The 19,768-nt window shown below is 46.1% G+C and overlaps 3 protein-coding genes and 1 non-coding gene across 8 annotated transcripts; 3 read left to right on the forward strand and 1 right to left on the reverse strand.

Annotated features, from left to right (window-relative positions):
* Positions 1 to 736: 736 nt before the first annotated feature.
* On the forward strand, positions 737 to 4,182 carry LOC117837406 (mitochondrial carnitine/acylcarnitine carrier-like protein). Of its 2 annotated transcripts, none has more exons than XM_034717023.2 (3): positions 737 to 922; positions 1,807 to 2,201; positions 3,457 to 4,182. In XM_034717023.2, the coding sequence occupies exons 2-3, from the start codon at positions 1,810 to 1,812 to the stop codon at positions 3,953 to 3,955; spliced, it is 891 nt and encodes a 296-aa protein (XP_034572914.1). In that variant the 5' UTR covers positions 737 to 922; positions 1,807 to 1,809; the 3' UTR covers positions 3,956 to 4,182. The 2 variants fall into 2 exon arrangements, with proteins under 2 accessions (XP_034572914.1, XP_034572913.1); XM_034717022.2 differs by having other exon boundaries at positions 738 to 922; positions 1,810 to 2,201.
* On the forward strand, positions 4,144 to 7,896 carry LOC117837405 (mitochondrial carnitine/acylcarnitine carrier-like protein). 4 transcript variants are annotated; one of them, XM_034717020.2, is made up of 4 exons: positions 4,144 to 4,281; positions 4,414 to 4,545; positions 6,009 to 6,449; positions 7,206 to 7,896. In XM_034717020.2, exons 1-4 carry the CDS (start codon positions 4,196 to 4,198, stop codon positions 7,756 to 7,758), a joined length of 1,212 nt encoding a protein of 403 aa, XP_034572911.1. In that variant the 5' UTR covers positions 4,144 to 4,195; the 3' UTR covers positions 7,759 to 7,896. The 4 variants fall into 4 exon arrangements, with proteins under 4 accessions (XP_034572911.1, XP_034572908.1, XP_034572909.1 ...); XM_034717017.2 differs by having other exon boundaries at positions 4,196 to 4,545; XM_034717018.2 differs by having other exon boundaries at positions 4,196 to 4,545; positions 6,042 to 6,449.
* Positions 7,897 to 8,208: 312 nt separating this feature from the next.
* On the forward strand, positions 8,209 to 8,296 carry TRNAM-CAU (transfer RNA methionine (anticodon CAU)). The gene is given in 2 exon segments: positions 8,209 to 8,246; positions 8,261 to 8,296. It is a non-coding gene; the product is annotated as a tRNA-Met (tRNA).
* A 2,011-nt stretch (positions 8,297 to 10,307) lies between these two features.
* Positions 10,308 to 11,313, reverse strand: LOC117837407 (abscisic acid receptor PYL10). Its single transcript, XM_034717024.2, has one exon. The coding sequence runs from the start codon at positions 11,190 to 11,192 to the stop codon at positions 10,569 to 10,571; it is 624 nt and encodes a 207-aa protein (XP_034572915.1). The 5' UTR covers positions 11,193 to 11,313; the 3' UTR covers positions 10,308 to 10,568.
* Between the last annotated feature and the right edge of the window lie 8,455 nt (positions 11,314 to 19,768).

Below are 19,768 nucleotides of genomic sequence, written 5' to 3' on the forward strand. Positions count from 1 at the left end.
TCGAGTTAAGTTGAGTGGTACGATGTGTTGGATGGTACATGTTGATATTCCAATTCGAGTTGGGGTTGGGTTTGTGTAACGGTGTTGTATGACGCGTGCTGATATTCCAATCCAAATAGATCAGTTGTTATTCCAATCCAATAGATCAGTTGTTATTTTACTGCCCGATTTGGATAAATCTATGTAGCTGCTGCTTGCCTATGTACACCGGCTCACGGCTTGAAAATGCTGTGGAGTGTGAACCTAATGGAACAGACCCGTGAAGGCGTCAACCAACCACACATGTCCTCTCGGGTTTTTTTTCCAAGAACTTCCTCTCAAGCTTTTTTTTGGCTAGTTGTGTTCATACCCCTGCTTTGAAGTGTAATTGTGATTTTATCTTCATTTTCTCAACTTTGACCATGTTTAGTTACCTCCCAACTTCCAACTTTGACACTATGCAAAAAGAAGATTCCCCATCACATCAAACTTGCGGTACATGCATGGAGTACTAAATGTAGACGAAATTAAAAACTAATTGCACAGTTTTGTTGTACTTTGCGAGACGAATCTTTTGAGCCTAATTAGTCAATATTTGGACAATAATTCACATATACAAACGAAACGCTACAGTGTGCTACAGTGCTGCACAATAATTTTGCATCTCACAATTTGGCCAACTAAACAACACCTTTGTGATATTTCTCTCAACTATTTACAAGCCAACGTGAATGTGCTCTCGGTGTTTGCCTACTTGTAGGGGGAAGCTAAACTGTGATTTGAAGAACTTCCTCTCGGGCTTTGGCTTGTCTTGGCCTGGCAGACGCCCCCGCCCGCGATTCGCATCGAATCGGATCGGACCAACCCAGGCAGGCGGCGGCGGCGGCGGCGGCGCCGGCGCCCACATCCACCTCCACCCCCGGCACCCGCCCCCCACCCCAAGGTGAGCCGCTCCGCTCCTCCTCCACCCGCCCGCCCCGCGTCTCACCCCTCTCGCCGCATTGCTCGTCGGATCGCCTGGGTGCCGTCTCCTCCTCGTATCGTTCCCCGCCCTGCGCGCGCGGGCGCCTTAGCCTGCAACGATCTGACTGCCCGAATCATTTCATCTCATCTCATCTCTAGTTAGTTGTCGTGTCGTGTGCGTGTGCGCTCGCGCGCGCGCGGCCCTGCTTACTGTTTCTGTTCGCCGCGATGACATCGAGGGCGCCTGTGGTCCGCGGCGACCGTATCGCAGGTACTCCAAACGATCAAATTCGGTGTGTTCGTCAGGTTTCGGTCAAGGCCTGCCGAGTGGCTACGCGAGATGCCAGGGCAACGTTGCGCCCAACAGGCTGTAGGAGGATTAGGGAGCCCCTCAATCCTGATGCAGACGGCCTCCTCATGTGCCTGAGGATTCTGATGGTTCGCCGTGAAACGCTTTTCAACTTCTGCAGGAAGGGTTGCTTACATACCCCACTTCTGTAAAAAGTATCGATCATTCATGCCACAGTGTAATTTTCTTTGACATCTCTATTGGTGACTGCCACACTGTAAATTTCTGAACTTTGAACCAGCTGACCTGTTTTGTTTGTCTGTCTGTTCCTTTGAAAAGCCAAGCTGACTTGTTTTAAGGTTCAATATGCCAGTGTAGAATTCCTTGGTACGTTGGTTGTTATTTTGCTTATCAGCTTGGCTCGGCTCAGCTCATTCTTAGTTTCCATCCAGACAACCCGGTGCTTGATGCAAAATCCTGCCATGAATATTTACTTGCATCAAGTCATTTATATTTTTTCCCCTCATAATTCCTGGCAAATTGAATTACATTGAACTGATTTTTGTTGCATTTAGCAGATGGGGGAAGTTGTGAAGGACTTGACAGCCGGGACTGTAGGAGGGGCTGCCAACCTGATTGTTGGGCACCCCTTCGACACCATCAAGGTGAAGCTCCAGAGCCAGCCCACCCCTGCTCCTGGCCAGCTCCCCAAGTATGCAGGCGCCATCGATGCTGTTAAGCAGACGATTGCAGCTGAAGGGCCCAGGGGCTTGTACAAGGGAATGGGGGCACCTCTAGCCACCGTTGCTGCCTTCAATGCTCTCTTGTTCAGTGTGAGGGGGCAGATGGAGGCTCTCCTCAGGGAAGAACCCGGTGTGGCCCTGACGGTGAAGCAGCAGGTTATCGCAGGGGCTGGTGCTGGACTCGCAGTCTCCTTCTTGGCGTGTCCAACAGAACTGATCAAGTGCAGGTCAGTGGAGCTAGTCCAAATTTTCGTCACTCCATTGTTCACTTGAATGGTGATGTTCAATAGGTGGCCTTTTAAATATTAACATGACATTCATGTGGTAAAGAGAGATGCACTTCTATGAAATACACTTCCCTGAAGATGTTAGACATCATACATGTCTCATACTTTATTGTCATGCATCGCAGTGCCTCATAGTTCATCTCACTTCCATCTTATGACCTGTAGCGACGAATTTAAGCAATTCTATTGAGAATTTCTTATGCAGCTTAAACAACTGAAAAAATATCCTTGTGTTTGTTTGAACACAAACAAATAAAATTAGTCATCGTTTTCTTGGATCACACAATTCACCTTGTGATTAAAGTTGTGAAGACTCATGTAAAATACATGATTATTTGTCCTATGTAATGCACTTTCCTGCAGATGTTAGACATCATGCATGTCACATACTAAATTGCATTCAATCCAGTGTTTCTCAGTTAAATTATTTGTGTCTAATGCCAACACAGACTAAAATTATTTATGTGCTTATTTGCAAATAAAGTCTGGTCAGACTCATGTAAAATGCACGTTGATCCAATTTCAAATTACGTTCAGGGGCTGTGCTGCTGTCACCTCTTGTGCATTTTATGTCTCCTGATCTTTTCAGAAAAGGTTGTTCTAGGCAAATCATGTAGAATTTAATTGTGGTCAAATTACTTGTCGAATCATGTTGTGCATCCTACATTCGTTGAGAAATCTTTTCAAAAGGGACTGTGTTCCTCGGTCCATCATATTTGCATCACTTGAATGTTCCATTGGAATCGATGCGATAAAGCCTGATATCCGTTCTCTAGGGAATGCACTTTTCGGCAGACGTTAGAAATCGTACCGTCAGATACTGCTTGCCATGCATTCCAGTGATTCAGTTCATCTCAGTTGCATCATATCATGCTTAACTGCACTAGATTAATGCTATAGTATTTTCCATGTAAGTCTTTTAGTGTTGATTTCCTGCGTGACCTGGGCTGCTGTAGTGCTTTTTACCAAATGCCATAAACTTAGACTGCAAAACTTATTGTGTCAAATGCAAACAGATAGAACAGAGTCTGCAATATCTTTCTGCAGTTATGCTTTTCTGTTTTGCAAATGAGTTCCTACAAGCCATACTCATGTAGAACAGATGGTGGATAGGATAACATTCAAGGGCTGTGCAAGCCATCTTTTGTGCATTCAATTTTCCATTACTGCTTCTGAGCTATCTCCCCTCTTGCAGGTTGCAAGCCCAGAGTTCCTTAGCCGAGGCAGCAGCCGCTTCCGGCGTGGCTCTACCCAAAGGCCCGATCGATGTGGCGAAGCACGTGGTGCGGGATGCCGGTGCGAAGGGTCTCTTCAAAGGTCTTGTCCCGACGATGGGTCGCGAGGTCCCCGGCAACGCTTTGATGTTTGGCGTGTACGAAGCCACCAAGCAGTACCTCGCGGGTGGCCGGGATACTTCTAACCTCGGCAGGGGCTCCCAGATCCTGGCTGGTGGCCTCGCTGGCGCCGCCTTCTGGTTGTCCGTGTACCCAACTGACGTGGTGAAGAGCGTGGTCCAGGTGGACGACTACAAGAACCCTAGGTACTCCGGGTCCCTCGACGCGCTGAGGAAGATCGTGGCGGCTGATGGCGTGAAGGGCCTGTACAAGGGGTTCGGACCGGCCATGGCACGCAGCGTCCCCGCCAATGCTGCTACGTTCGTGGCGTACGAGATAACGAGATCTGCTCTCGGTTGATTGGCTGCTACTCCAGTGCCACTGCCATTTCTTCTGCTGGCACGGCTGGAGCTGCTACATCTTCCATAGCAACACAGGATGGAGCAAAGGCACGCCTTGCATGTGCAACCCAGAAATTGTACAATTGCAAGCATTTTTTTAGGGTGGAAAAGGGGGGAACTTTTGGCTGCAATGGTGACTGTTGGGATTGTTTAATAAGCAAGCTTCATAAGATGTTGATGGGTGTAGTGAGTGAGTGTGATGGTGGTTGCGCGATGGTGGTGGACTGGTGGCCTTTGCTTTGTTGGGTTGTGGCGTCTGGTGGCGAGTGGCCCCCTCGTCAGCAGGTTGTCGTCTCCCTTTCTTGGCCTTGGCTTATTGGCCTGGATTTTATTCCCTCTTTTCCGCCATATACTGCTCTCTCTTTTTTTGCAGTGGTATATGCGCCGTGCATTTATTAGTATCGCATTGCCGCTCAGGTTGGTGTGGAGGAGCGCTGGGCCGTACGTAGGTGGAGTCGAGTCGTGTTCGTTGGGTGAGGAGGAGGCACCCGTCCCTGGGCTCCTCCTCCATTGCCGACCTCCGCCGCTGCCGCACCTCTCCTTGCACAAGTATGGGTTGTTTTGTTCCCTTGCAGATTAGCTTCTGTCGTCTGGTCAGCTTGTTTATTTGATTGTGTATGGGCATTGCTCCTGCTCTGTCTTGCTCTTCTCCTTAATTTTGGATTCGTCGACCTGGTTGAACCACTACGGTTCGTCAGATTCATCAGAAAGTAGCATGAATCAGCCCAAGTGTACCTTTCTTTTCTTTACCTCGTAAAACAATCTGTACCTGACGCGCCTCCCCTCTGCGGCACTACTCGTTGCCGAAAGGGTTACAATGCCTGAACATCAACATGTTCCCCTTGTGTCTTCTCTTATCAGAATTCAGAGCAAACTTGTCTATCTACCCTCGTAGATGTTCCTACGACAAGAGTGCGAAACCGTAGGTTCATAAGCCAGTTGGAACATCGAGCCACCCCATACATGGTGAGTGCATACAGCAAAGTGTGTCTGCGGTCTGTGCTCTCCATTCCCGTTCACAAAAAGCTCAGCAGTCAAGCTTGTTGTTCCATTTCGCCTTGGTCACAAAAATGTCTATCATTTTTACAAACCCATCGGCGGCTGATGTCAGCACCATCTCTAACCTGCTACGACTTTTTGGAGAGCTCTGTGGCACCAATCAGATGTCAAAGACATAGACCTCTCAGCTGTCCTAGCTAATTTCCCGGCCGTGAGAACAAGTTTTCCGATCAAATACCTGGGACTGCCATTATCACTCACCAGAATTAAGCGAGTTGATTCCCAACCCTTGAAGGACAAGTCCCTCTGATTGCTCCGGCCGGAAGAGCAACACTGGTTTCTTCAGTCCTCACCTCGCAGGCGATCTATTATCTGACAGCCTTGAGAGCGCCAGCTTCTGTACTTGAGGAACTTGACGGGAAGCGCAAACGTTTTCTGTGGACCGGCACTGATGCTATTGCGAGAGGTAAATGCAAAGTGAAGTGGACAAAGGTATGCGTTCCTAAAAGTCTTTTTGTTCACTGTCGTTTCTCCGCACGCATCTGGGATGCAATCTTTGACTGGCTCTCTTCAGATCTTCCACCGCGAGGTAACTGGCACAACTTGTAAACGGTATTCGAGTGATGGACACACACGGCAACAACACAAAATACCCCTCTTAATCAAGGGCCTTGGCTCGATCCTGATTCTCAGCCGCTTCAAAAAAGAAACTTTCCATTTGTTCGATCGTTTTGTTTCACGTGTGCATCTTTGATCCTCTTCTATGTCAATACACGGCAGTCGCTGCTTTACTGGCAGCCGCTTCAAAAAAAGAAAGAAGAAGAGAAGAAGAAGAAGAAGAAGAAGAACTTTCCGTTAGTTTGATCTTGCGTTTACTCAACCTAAACACGTGCTCCGGCATGTTCTCGAAAACTGACACGCTGAGAAAAATCACTGAAAATGAGTACAACTGGCATACTGATGCGCTGAGAAAAACCACTGAAAATGAGTACCGTGTATACACTGGTAATCAGATGGCCGACGGGAGCACCCACTGAAATTTGCAGAACGTGCGCCCCGCAGATGGGTGACGTCGCCAAGGACCTGGCCGCCGGCACGGTGGGCGGCGCGGCGCAGCTGGTGGTGGGCCACCCGTTCGACACCATCAAGGTGAAGCTGCAGAGCCAGCCCACGCCGCCGCCGGGCCGGCCGCCCCTATACGCCGGCGCCGGCGACGCCGTCAGGCAGACCCTGGCCGCCGAGGGGGCCCGGGGCCTCTACAAGGGCATGGGCGCGCCGCTCGCCACCGTCGCCGCCTTCAACGCCGTCCTCTTCACCATCAGGGGCCAGATGGAGGCCGTGCTGCGCTCCGAGCCAGGCGTGCCGCTCACCGTCGGCCAGCAGGTCGTTGCCGGCGCCGGCGCGGGGGTCGCCGTCTCGTTCCTGGCGTGCCCCACCGAGCTCATCAAGTGCAGGTCAGTTCTGACACCGTCCTGTTTCTTATGTTCTGCCTTCTGTGTCACATGTTTATGTAGCCTGAATGCAACAATAATACATAAAGAGTGTCATCTCATTCCATAAACATGAATGCCCGAGTACTTGGGGTTCTGAATTCTGAACATGAACGCCGAGGTCCTGAGGTCCTGAATACGAATGTTGGTATCAGTAACCTGAATGCAACCAAGCATACATTGGCATCTGATTCCATAAACATGCATAATGTCAGATCCAAATGAAAAGAGCCATCACTTATCACTGTCTTAGCATCGTTTCCCTGTGGCATGGCGTTATGCAAATGCTCTAGCAAAATACAGGAATAACATTTGTGTTCCATTCTTCCATTCAAGCAACCCATGGCTTTTATCTTGGCACTGCTTAACTGAGCTTATCAGTTAGTATGATGTCTGTCAGTGGTATGCTTGTTTCCTCAGACATTTTGGCATCTTAAAACTTGTTTCTCCATGGCAAAAAGGATGTGATCACATACGCCAATGACAATCATCTAGCAAATATACTCTGGTGTGTACTATAACTCGCAGATTATTTTGTCTCATAATCCCATCTAAATTTTTCACTCAGCTAGACCATATTATACATCAGAAATTCAGAAGGCGCAATGCATCTCTTGCTGCTGCTTGTTCAAAGTTGTTTGACAAATGACAATACAGAAATATGCATAAGTTTCAGATCAAGTGGAGCACTGATCCTTTTATGTTCCTATATCATGTTAGGCTTCAAGCCCAGAGCGCCTTGGCAGCGGCCGCTCCCGCCGCCGCCGCTGCAGGCGCAGGAGGCGCTGCCGCCGCCACCGTCGCCGCCCCAGCCGCGGCCGTGAAGTACGGCGGCCCGATGGAGGTCGCGAGGCACGTGCTCAGATCGGAGGGCGGCACGCGCGGGCTCTTCAAGGGGCTCTTCCCGACGCTGGCGCGCGAGGTGCCCGGCAACGCCATCATGTTCGGCATGTACGAGGCGATCAAGCAGGCCCTCGCCGGCGGGCAGGACACGTCGCAGCTCGGCCGGGGCTCGCTGATCCTGGCGGGCGGGCTCGCCGGCGCCTCCTTCTGGGGCCCCGTGTACCCGGCCGACGTGGTCAAGAGCGTGCTCCAGGTGGACGACTACAAGAACCCCAAGTACTCGGGCTCCATGGACGCCTTCAGGAAGATCCTCGCCGCCGACGGCGTGAAGGGCCTCTACAAGGGGTTCGGCCCCGCCATGTTGCGCAGCATGCCGGCCAACGGCGCCTGCTTCTTGGCGTACGAGGTGACCAGGTCCGCGCTAGGGTGATGATCGGTTGCGTGCTAGACTGATGGCACCGTTTCAATGCCTTGTGATCTTTGTTTCCCACCTCTACTGATCCATGTCATGATGGCGATGATGAATTGATGATAATGATGATCGTGTCGATTGTCGAGATCAGGTCAATTCCCCTGTGAAGGAGAGTTTATTTACAAAATCTGCATTAACTTTGCTTGGATTGGAGCTTTGCTCATGCCTCGCTTTGGCGCCATGGGATTTATGAAGCTGGTAAGGTACTGCTGATGCGAAGCATTCGGCGACTTTGCGTTGGCAGTGACGTCACAGCGTCCGTCCCAAATTTTAGGAGCTGATGATAGTGACCTCTGACGGCTGCACAATTGCGGTCTCAGCGGTTGCCGAATTCCAACTTTTGTTGTTGGTGTCACGACCTCACAAATATACTTTTATTTATCCACAGAAAGGAGCGTAGACATCATTGGGGTGGTGGCGCAGTTGGCTAGCGCGTAGGTCTCATAGCTAAACGTGAGTGATCCTGAGGTCGAGAGTTCGAGCCTCTCTCACCCCAACTTTTTTTTATCCAATTTAAATTTCGTCTATCAGGTACCTTTTGCGCCTAAAGTTTGAAGAATTTTTTTCCCCACTTGATGTGATTTGGTGATCAGTGATCACTAGCTATTGGACTTTTGAGAAAAATTAATTTAATCGCATGACTGTATGAGTTGAGCTTGACATGATGGTATCCTGGCCAGCTGAGCCCGAGGGGCCCAGAGGAGAAGAGTCTTTTCTTGCTTTGATTATTAGGGCAAGTTGAGCAAGTTGACGAGGGGAGGTCAGTGTCCTAAAGACAGCGCCATGTGAGTGTGCAAGAGTGCAACTGCCTCCCGGACTTTTAATTCTCTCTCTCTCATCATCTCCGACGGCACGGCAGCCACCACCAGCACACATCTCTTCTTCTTCTTCTTTTCTTTTTCTTTAAGTACCAGGACAACTCTGCTTCTGCCTTCTGCCATGTAAAAAACCAATAATTATGCTGCACTGAATATTGGAAGTGCATGTTATGAGATATAGGATGGGACCATAGGAATGTGGCGGGTCTCTTTCAGGCTTCGTTCTTGTTTGGACAAATCCAAGATTGATGTCGTTCAGGCGGTCAGGCCTGATGAGAGTTGGCGCCCAATTTCATCGCCGGAAATCTAGGCTTCTTGTTGTTGATCTAGGGACCACGATAAGATCACTGCCCATTAACATTATTCAGGGGAGGGGTGTGTGAATTTTCCACCAAGCCTTTTTATTTCAGCTGTGGCTGCAAAAGCAGAAGGAATCTAAACAAGTTGGCGATGGGGTTGAATCGGCAAGGAAGATGGGGCGAAAGGCTACGAAAATGTCGAATTGCTGATGAAGCAAAAGCGGATTGGTGAGATGGAAGTGGAGCACTCGTTATTATTCCAAAGTGCCCTCCGAGGCTTTATTTCCAGTCATTTGATCGAGCAACGACATTGCTCCCCCGGAATCTCTTGATTTTTCACTTGTGGCAAGTACCCCTCTGGTAATGGCCTTGTGTGGCTGAATAGGAAAGGAAATGCCCATTGGTTTTCCCCCCTTCGCTGTCTGAATCTTCCATCGCTTTTCGAAGGCGATGCAAGATATGGCTTCGAGAAGGTGCGGCGGCATCCGGAACAAAAAGAACTTTACAAGAAATAGTTGCATGGACTTTACAAGGAGCAATTCAATTTTCGTACCAGTCCGAAAACATTTGGGAAGGAAAGAATTTTACCAAAAAAAAAATTCAACGATCATGTCATTCAAACGGGTCCAAGAACATGCCAAGCTCAAGATAGGCACAAGAAAATGTGTGCAGGATGAATATACATTCACTTCAGTACACTGACATGCTTACAAATTTAAATTGCTTGAACTGCAGCAAAAAAGATGGTGACATCCATTCCGTGTGAAACAAAACAAGCGTCGCCATGGCACATATGACGCTTGTTCCAAAACACTGGCCTTGGGAGGGAGTATACTGCACACGGAGCAGGAAAATATGGCAAGAAGAGACAAAAACACTGCCAGCAATAGTACTTAAGCGAGCATCTCAAGACAAATCATCAAATATAGTACAAGTACAATTTAAGGAATCGACGACACTTACTATTTCCTCATGTACTGCTAAGCTGGAGCAACCTGAGATTTACTCAAACTTATGGTGTACAGTACCCCTACAAGGCAAAGAAAACTCCAGGTCCAAGGTGCCTGCAACCTGCACAAAATATAGGCTGCCAGCTCCTCCAGAATCTTGGCAAAAAAGAATCAAAAATGATTCATGCATTCTCAAACAATTGAACAAATTCAGTTGCAACCACAACATGTAACCATGCGTAGTCATCATCGTCAAACAACTTCTAAGATACTAATGAGCACAATTGATCTATGATTAATTCAGTAGTGCTAGCAATAGCTGGCTTCTCTTGCATTTGTACTTGCCAATCTATGAGGATCAAACTATGAGTGGATCACGCTAATGAAGATAGGCGCATGCGAATATGCAGTGCAATGCAAAGACACATGAGAAGCCGCAATTCCTAAGGAACCATTCCAATCACATAAAGCTGAAATTAACCAAATTCCGGAAGAAGTAAAGAAGAATGGAAGGAATCCCAGCAGGAGAAAGAGAGATTATTACAGGTAGCAGCACCCTTGCAATGACACCTAAATTCAAGCTGACCCCTCCTTGTCCAGAAGTGCATCCATGATCCGATTCAATTCAGAGAAACCCTGTCCCCATGAAGCGAAATTACAGAAACGCCCAAAACTTGCTGTTGCTCCCACTCCAGCCGTCGCTACTCCGCCGGCTCCGGCGGAGGGGCGGCGGCGGCTGCGGCGTTGGCCTCAGCGACGGACTTGAGCTTCTGGAGGTTGAGCCTGATAACCGTGTCGGCGAAGAGGCGGGTGTCATCCTCGGTGTTGCCGTCGGGGACGTCGACGACGTAGGACTCGAGCACGACGGTGCAGATCCCGGGGCCGGCGAGCTCGTTGACGGTGGTGACGGAGCGGTAGTTGCGGAGGCGGTGCTCGCCGCCGGTGATGGAGAAGCCGAAGACCCTGGCGGCGTCGTCGAGGAGGTCGAGGCGCTCGGTGCTGGTGCTGGCGGGGAGGCCGGAGATGACGCTGACCTCGCGGAGGCGGCCGGGGCGGAGGTTGTCGCCGGCCTCAGGATCCGGGCGGAGCGCGCAGCTGCGGATGAAGTGCTTGTACACCTGCGGGCAGTCGAAGCGGCGTACGATGGCCCAGACGGCGGCCGGCGGCGCGTGGATGCGCTGCGCCAGCAGAGAGGAGCATTGGCCCGCCCCCACGGCGTAGCGGTGGTGCGCCTCCACCGTCGACCGCAGCTGCTCGTACTCCGCCGCCGTCAACCCCAGCCCCGCCGGAACCTCACCGTCCGCCCCCGCGCCCTGCTGGTCCATCGCCTTGGGCTCGATTGGATTCGCTGGGGCGATTTGGGAAGAGAAGGGAGAGGACAGCCGGTGAGCTGGAGCGCGAGTATATTTAGGGTGCGTTTGGCATAGCTCCCGAGATGATTATACGTTGAATCTAGAAGGAGTTCTACCAAACAAACAGTTTTTTCACAGAGGAGCAGAGTAGTTCTCTGCTGATTCGATAGAGTGATTCTCTGAAATGAACTAAGAAGCTAAAAACTGAAAAAAGTAGGTTCTTCTAGTTATGTGGAGTGATTCTCCATCCTGATTGCAAGAGTTTATGCTAAACAATTAAAGAGACTCATTTCCAGCCATAGAATCACTTCTCTCTAAGAATCAGCTCCCGTAGAGAATCAGAATTAGATGAAGCTTTACCAAACAGACCCTTAATACACTGGGGAGCGTGAAGGGGAATTGGGATTTGGGCTTTCTACCCTCTTGCTTACCTTATCCTCCCCTTCTTTGTTTTGCCTTGCCTAATTGCCTTCGGTTCACACTCTCGCCCTCGTCTCTAGCCATGCATCCCTCCCTCCCTCTCTCCCCCCACCTTCCACTTTTGGAGGAGCATGGATCCTTCTCCAATCGTGTCATCCCTCTACTTTGGGCTTTACCTTTTATAGTAAAGTTTTTTTCTTATACACGCTCTTTTGTTCCCTGTTTGAATTTTAAATGCTTGTTCTCTTGAATTGGTTTTTTTTTGCAGTCTAGAGCTGTTTGTAGTTTCTATTATTTTATTGGTTCAAAAAATAAGAGATTTTGTTCAAACTGTCATTTGTTATACCACAATATTTGAATGCTTTTTTGGGGGTTTTGTGTGAACTTTAGTGTTGTTTAAAACATAAAATAAAATGTTCTCTATTAACCTTTAGCATATCATTGTTTAAGCAGTAAAAGGTCTTAGCATCTCACAAAAAGTTTTTGTTGTTAACTTTAACATCTTGTAATAAACCGCAAAAGGTAACGTCTTCGCACAAGGTTGTTACTAACTTTAACGACTCAAACTGTTTTAAGCCACAAAATGTTTTTTTAACTTTATCATCAAAGCAAAAAATTTGTTAAAGGTGACGGTTTAAACTACCAAAGTCGCCGGTTTTACTAGGGGTTATTCGGCAATTTTAATGGCTCAAAAATAAATGAATTTGTTAAAGAAAGAATTGTTTAAGCTATCAAATAAGTGAGTTTATTAAAGCTTTGATCTTTTGAGGTACAAAAGTCATCATTTATCCTAGGGATTCTTGAGTAATTCTCATGGATAGAAAAAATAAGCAAGTTTATTAAATCTATGACTATTTAAACCACGAAAGTAATCGTAATGGTACTTTGATAATCTTAATGGTTGGAAACCAAACAGAGTTTATTAAAACGTGCCACCATGTAAGCTGTTAAGGCTTTAAGTTTCTATGTGTATGTACTTTGTTAGTTTCTAGCTTATACATATATACGCTAAAGTTGTGATCATTTAGAGCCACAAGAACCATCAACGTCATAGTTGTTATCTGGTAATTTTAATAGTTTGAAATCAAGAAAGTTGTTTGATTTAAAATTGCAACCTTAAAGCCGCAAATGCCACACGGTTGTCTATAACTTAAGTCTCCAGAACAAGAAAGTTTCTTAAAGTTGCAGCAGTTTGAACCTTTGGTTATTTTAATGGCTCGAGAACAAGAGAGTCAATAAAGCTACCACCAATTTTAAACCACAAAAGCTATCAATTTCTTTGGAGCTTCTTTGCTAATTTTAATGGTGAAACAAGTGAGTTTGTTAAACCATAAATGTTTAAGCCACAAAAGTGATAGGGGTTCTTTATTAGTTTCTAATTGCTCGAAAACAAAATTTTTTCTTAACCTGTAACTTTTACACACAAAGTCATTTGTTTTGCATGAAAATTGTTTGTTTTTGGTGTGCTCATGAAACATGGTTTTGTTTAATTCATAACTTTTGTCAATTTTTGGCATACTCTCTCTGTTTCAAAACGAATTCAATTCTAATTTTGCCATAAGTCAAATTATCTAAATTTTTATTGAAATTGTAAAGAATAGTATCACATTTATAGCAACAAATTGGTAGAGTAAGTTCTTAATGAATCTAATGATACTTATTTCATGCTAGAAATTGGATAATCTTCTCAATAAACTTGGACATTTTAAATTGTTTGATTTAGGACAAAGCTTAAATCACATTCTTTTTGAACGGAGGGAGTACTCACCAACACTAGAGCCATACCAATGCCATTTATTTGAAGTTGGGGGCTACTTTTTAGATGTAAAGGATAGCTACTGCTCACTTCATCCACAAACATAAGGAGTTCAAAGTTTGTTCTAAGTCAAATTATCCTAAGTTTGATCAAATTTACTCAAAGATTATTAGTATCTACCACATCAAAAAGTAAATTATGAAAGTATGTTTCGCTAATGACACTCATTTGATATTATAAAAATTATTATTCTTTCTATAACTTGGTCAAACTAGAATAGTTCGACCTAAGGCAAACCCAAAATCTCTTACATTTATGGACAAAAAAAGTATGTTTGTTGAGCCTATAAAACTCATGTTATTATTTTAATCGATAAATGACATGAGTGAAGGAGACAGATAAACAAGTTTGTTTAAGCAAATACCTTTAGGGTTGTCATAATTATGGGAGAGGTATTTTGAGTTATCAATTAGAAAGGTAGGCATTTTATTAAAACTATCATCTTTTTCTATACAACATGATATTGTTTTACCAAGTGGGTTTATTGCATATGCCCATGAGTTTTTCAAAGCCGTAACTCTTTTAGCTGTAACTATTATCTGTTTCTAGCATAAAAGACATGGGTTGTTAAAGCAATGATCTTTTTTAGTCGTAATAATTGGTTGTTCTCTAACACATGGGTCGTGAGTTTGTTAAAGCGATAGTTTCTTTAGTGGTAATGATATTACTGCTAGTTCTCTAGCCTAAGGGTCATGATATTGTCAAAGCAGCAAATGTAAGGGTGTGTTTGGTTTCAAGGACGGGACGAGACAGAATGGGATGGTTCCAATTTTAGAGGTGTTTGGATGGGAGTCAAGCGGGATGGGCTCATCGCCTTGGAGGAATATTCCTCCAATATGCGAGACAACCCCGTCCCTCCGAATCGAGCGGACGGGGTCATCCCGATTCGACGGTGCGGCTCTCCGTTACCAACGCGAGCGAGTGAAGATGAGTGGCGGGCCGGCCACCAGCAGGGACGAGCGGCAGGGATGGCAGCCACGGGAGCCCTGAGGGGATCAGCGGCAGGACGACCGCTGCGCCGTCGTTGGGGCGACCGCTGCGCCGCCGGCAGGGCGAGCAGGAGCTCCGCCGCAAGTCCTCGGGTGACAAGATCCGGCATCGGTGAGGCAGAGCGACGAGCTCGGGCAACAAGATCCAGTGCAGGCGGCGGGCACGAGCTCCCCAGGCGGCACGGCCAGGGCACGAGGCCGGTGGGGGCGGGTCCTCGAGCGGGGGCGGTGGGGGCGAGGTTCCCTGGCGGGGCGGCAAGGGGCTGGAGCTCCACTTGCGGCACGCGGCGTGGTCCCTGGCGGGTGGGACGAGCTCCAGTGTCGGTGGGGCAAGCTCCCCTGCGGCCTGCCGTCACACCGAGGAAGAAGATGAAGTTGTTAGAATGACTGGTGGGGTCCGCTGATGGGAGCTAACAGAAGCTGCAAACGGTGCTCATCCCCTCTACCGTAAAACCTCCAACCAAACAAAAAATGAGGATGAACCTGTCCTTCTCAACCAAACACGAGTTGGGACCGTCCCATCCCAAAAACTTAGGACAGGATCAACCTATCCCATCTCGTGTCCAAACCAAACACGTGCTAAGTTATAAAAAAAATCATATGTATATTTTTCTGGCATTAAAGATCATGGACGTATTAGAGCAATGTGAGCTGCCAATTAGGAAAGGTAGCAAGTTTGTAAACACGATAGTATTCTTTTTAATTGTACAATTCTCAGATTTCTAACATTGTACAATTCTCATATTTCTAACTTGAGGGTGAGCTCTAATACGATGGGTCAGTGGTAATCCGTAATCGTGATTATCGCCATGAGTTCACAAGACAAACATCCAAGTTTGTCGAACACTAGTCTATCCAAAAAAAGATACTTCCTCCGTTCCAAATTGTAGGTTATTTTGACTTTTTTAGTTTATAGTATGCGCCTAAGTGTATGTCTAGATGTATAATAATATCTATTAATCTAAAAAAACTAAAATGATCTGTAATTTGAATTTGGAACGGAGGAGTATCTAGGTTCGCCGAATTTAAGAGTTGTTGTAGGTTGCTAGAACAAGGCTATGGCGAAATGATTTGGGGAAGCGGGGTATAGCCGTATAGGGTCAGCAGCCGTGAGATGATGATGTGGGGTGGGGGCCGGAGGAGACGTTTTTGTTTCTACGACGAGCATGTGGGCCCACCGGGCTCTCCAATCAGCGTGCCGCTAATCCTGAGGCTGGGCCCGCCTTAACGAAGGTCCAGGAGGTCACCAACAGCACCAGCAAGACTAGCAGGCGCGCGCAGAGGGCAGAGGCCCCTCGACGAGAATTTGGTAGCAAGGACAGTTGCGATTTGGACGGCGAAACATACCAAACCTCACACACATTCAAATCAGATATCGTCACAGCTTTTCAGCCAACTTGGCCAAAGTTTTATTGCCTGCTTTTCCTTATTTCTTGCACGGCTCAGGGTAATGTCAAAAGTACGGAGAAAACAAAATAGTTGAACTTGTCATAAGCCACTACCTTATACTCCCTCCATCTATATTTACAAGGCATGCCATGACTTGCACGATTTTTCAAAAAACATTTTGACCATTCATTTACCTTATATTATATTATTTATAATTATAAATTTATAATCACTGTAGAGTATATTTGATTACGAATCTAACCATATAAAGTTTACATTGTAAAAATAAAAGAATTAATAGTCAAATTATTGATCAAAGATCGCAAAGTTTGAACCTTAATATACGTGTATGCCTTATAAATAAATCGGAGGAAGTATGTGCTCCTTCATTTTTAAATATATAAATATAGAACAAGCATCGATAAAGCTACGTACTTCCATCGTTTTAAAATAGTACACCACTATAAAATTGGTTCAGATCCCACATAGAATGAGGTAATTAGAACTGAGGCCATGTTTAGTTACTCCCAACTCCCAACTTTGACACTATGCAAAAAGAAGATTCCCCATCACATCAAACTTGTGGTACATGCATGGAGTACTAAATGTAGATGAAATTAAAAACTAATTGCACAGTTTTGTTGTACTTTGCGAGACGAATCTTTTGAGCCTAATTAGTCAATATTTGGACAATAATTCACAAATACAAACGAAACGCTACAGTGTGCTACAGTGCTGTAACAGTAATTTGGCACCTCCCAAATTCCCCAACTAAACAAGGCCTGAGTATTTGGTTGCCCCGTGCATGTTCCAGTACACAGTCACCGCAACATGTTCGAAGCACTAATACATGCACAAAAGCACGGACAATCGATTTCATTACCGTTACCACTTTCTTAGCTGATCCAAACACCATCCAAATAATCTGTTGCTCCCATGCACATTTCAGTGCTCATGTACATCACACCACCTACCCCACCATAAATACGACGAGCGTCCCGTATATGTGTAGAGTACCATGTTGCATTCCGGAGTCCGGATGGATGGACGGATATGCATCTGCATCTGCGACTGTTGCACTGTGTCATCCGATCGATCTGAGGACCTGTTTGGTTTCAGGGTGCTAAAATTTAGCACCCGTTATATCGGATGTTTGAATACTAATTAGGAGTATTAAACATATGCTAATTACAAAATAAATTGCACAAATTGAGTCTAATTCGCGAGACGAATCTATTAAGCCTAATTAGTCCATGATTTGACAATGTGGTGCTACAGTAACCATTTGCTAATGATGGATTAATTAGGCTTAATAGATTCGTCTCGCAAATTAGACTCCATCTGTGCAATTAGTTTTGTAATTAGCTCATATTTAGTCCTCCTAATTAGCATCCGAACATCCGATGTGACACTGCTAAAGTTTAGCACATTGTATCCAAACAACCCCTATACGGTTTCCCCGTCACCATCTGTCGTTGTACTACCTCCGTCCCTAAATAATATCGTTTTTGTTTTCCGTACCATAAATTTAATTGGATTTGTAAGAAATACATGCACTATTTATATCTTCAAATAAATTTATTAAAAAACTAGATTCAAATAGATTCAAATATATATGTAATGGTATTAATTTCGTATCATAAATATTAATATTATATATATAGTTAAATTTGTTTCTCGGAAACGAAAACGACACTTAAAGATGGATTGGGTACGCGTTACACGTACCGAGGCTGGCAGCCTGGCAGCAGTAATCCTGCTCTCTGCTCACTGCGATCTGTATGGGTGGTCCCCACCATTGCTGCTGCGGCTGAGCCAACATGAGCTGACCAACCCAGCCGTCAAATACCAGGGGGCCTTTCCCACTGCTTTGCCCCTCCCTGCTGTTTCTTTGCCCACGCCCTCGTGGCCTTCTCCCTTCTCGCTCCTCGGTTTGGGAACGAAACAACGAAAAAAGGGGTTCCGGCCGCGGATGAAGCCAGGCCAGATAATTAACCCAGATGTGCATGTCGAGTTCGTCGTATAACATCTATACAATGCAACGCAAACTCGTATACTAAAAGCATTTTTAGCAGATTAATTTTCTCCTTTTTTTTCTTTACCTCTTTCATCGTTCACCTTTTCATCCCACTTGTTAGTGACACTTCTCTCCTCTTCTCTCCCACGCACGACCTCCCATGACAGCACGCACCACGTATAGCGGGGTGGCCGGCGGGCGACGGCACACGTGGGTGCCGCGGCGGGTAGTGGCATGGGCGGCCGGCGAGGTGGCCAATGGTGGCGGCCAGCGATGGCAGCCAGCGGGGCACATGTTGGCACACGGAAACCACGGCCAACGACGGGCAAAGGTGCGGGCGGAAGGTGAGGGCGGCCAGCAAGGGAGGTCGTTAGTGGCACGGATGCTAGGGGCGACTGAATGGGCCTGCGGACGGTAGGGGCATGGGCGGATGGCAGATCGCGAGGTGGGCAGCGGTGGTGCTGGTGAACGGCGAGGTGACCAGCAGGCAGATCGAGCGGCCAACATTTCTCGCACGCATGTAGATTGAATGGTTGAAGAGAAAAATGAATCGAAGAAAGGGAGAAAGAAAGGAAGATGAGTGAATTTCCCTTTAGAAAGGGGAGAGGGAGGAGGATAAAAGGGATTGAGAAAAAAAGAAAAAGGAAATGGAAAGAGGATCTATTAGAGTATGTTTTTCTTCCCTCAATCCATTTTTAACTGAAAAGAGAAAAGAAAATCTGCTGAAGATGCTCTAATAACAGGTACTCCACTTCTACTCCGCATTGTTATACACCAAATGCCAATTCTTTTCTTTCCCTTTACCTACCTCTCACTATCACATGCGACGGTAGAGTTCTATACTCCGCATTGTTATACACCAAACGACAATTATTTTTTTTCCCGTTACCTACCTCTCACGATCACATGCGACGGTAAAGGCGTAGAGGTGATGCCGTTCTCATTCTCTTTTAATATACTAACAGAATACTAGAAGTAACCAAAGCTACATATTTCTTAGTTGCTCCCCACGACCAAAGGAGAATCTCGCGGACATGCATGGCCACTCTTGCATTTGAGTATTCAATCCCTACAGGTACGTGTTGATATTTACAATTATAGCTAGTTACTTTTTCAGTAGTAGATTATGTGCTCGTTGATTTGACTTCTATGTGTCTGTTCATATTTGTAGCTAATTATTTTTCAGTAGTAGATGATGCGTTTGTCGATGGTGTGTTTATCGACAGCAAGACATCTATGATAGATATGCGTAAGTGGGTGCGTTCACAAAGATAATTGTGTGTTCATATATGTAAATGTATGAATACCTAGTGCGGTGTTTCGTAAAAAAGCATTTAGCCTTTATTTTAAAAGTTATAATGTATAGTGGGTGCGTTTACAAAGATAATTGTGTGTTCATATTTTTAAATATATCTATGTTTGCACATGTTTCGTAAGAAAAATATTTAGACTTTATTTTAAAAAGTGGTGGTAAACGGCGCCTAGCTTAGCTAGCCGATGCTTGGGCGCTTGGAAGAACAACTCCATCTTGCCTATAGTGATTTCCCGCTTATAGTGATTTATGGTTTCATTTATATATGAAAGTGGAGATGTTGGAGATGGACGAAGATTAGTCATGGGTGCATAATAATACCAAAGTTACTCGATTTAACATGGCTTAGCTAGTCGACTGAGCTCGACCTTGTCTATCTAGTTCCTAAAGAGTTTTTTTAATGAAAATTTGAGCTTAGCTAACAATCCATGTCAGCTCAACCTCGACATGCTACTCGATCATGGCTTGACAAGCCCTGAATAGCCATGCTTCTCGCGATGGACCGGTTAGAGTATAGAACTCCAGGAGTCATTAGAACTTCCGTCTCAATCCGAGTTCGACGGCACCATCTTAAAACAAAGCCCGGGGAGTCTCCGCCCGTGGTTG

This window comes from Setaria viridis, chromosome 9, assembly GCF_005286985.2.
Source record: "Setaria viridis chromosome 9, Setaria_viridis_v4.0, whole genome shotgun sequence".
Taxonomy (NCBI): Eukaryota; Viridiplantae; Streptophyta; class Magnoliopsida; order Poales; family Poaceae; genus Setaria; species Setaria viridis.

Excerpts from the sequence above, each read along its gene's own strand:
- LOC117837406 (XM_034717023.2), top strand. The coding sequence starts at position 1,810 with ATGGGGGAAGTTGTGAAGGACTTGACAGCCGGGACTGTAGGAGGGGCT. Across the intron at positions 2,202-3,456 it reads ACAGAACTGATCAAGTGCAG|GTTGCAAGCCCAGAGTTCCT; the intron begins GTCAGTGGAGCT and ends CCCCTCTTGCAG.
- LOC117837405 (XM_034717017.2), top strand. The coding sequence starts at position 4,196 with ATGGTGGTTGCGCGATGGTGGTGGACTGGTGGCCTTTGCTTTGTTGGG. Across the intron at positions 4,546-6,008 it reads CCGCACCTCTCCTTGCACAA|ATGGCCGACGGGAGCACCCA; the intron begins GTATGGGTTGTT and ends ACTGGTAATCAG. Across the intron at positions 6,450-7,205 it reads ACCGAGCTCATCAAGTGCAG|GCTTCAAGCCCAGAGCGCCT; the intron begins GTCAGTTCTGAC and ends ATATCATGTTAG.
- LOC117837407 (XM_034717024.2), bottom strand. The coding sequence starts at position 11,192 with ATGGACCAGCAGGGCGCGGGGGCGGACGGTGAGGTTCCGGCGGGGCTG.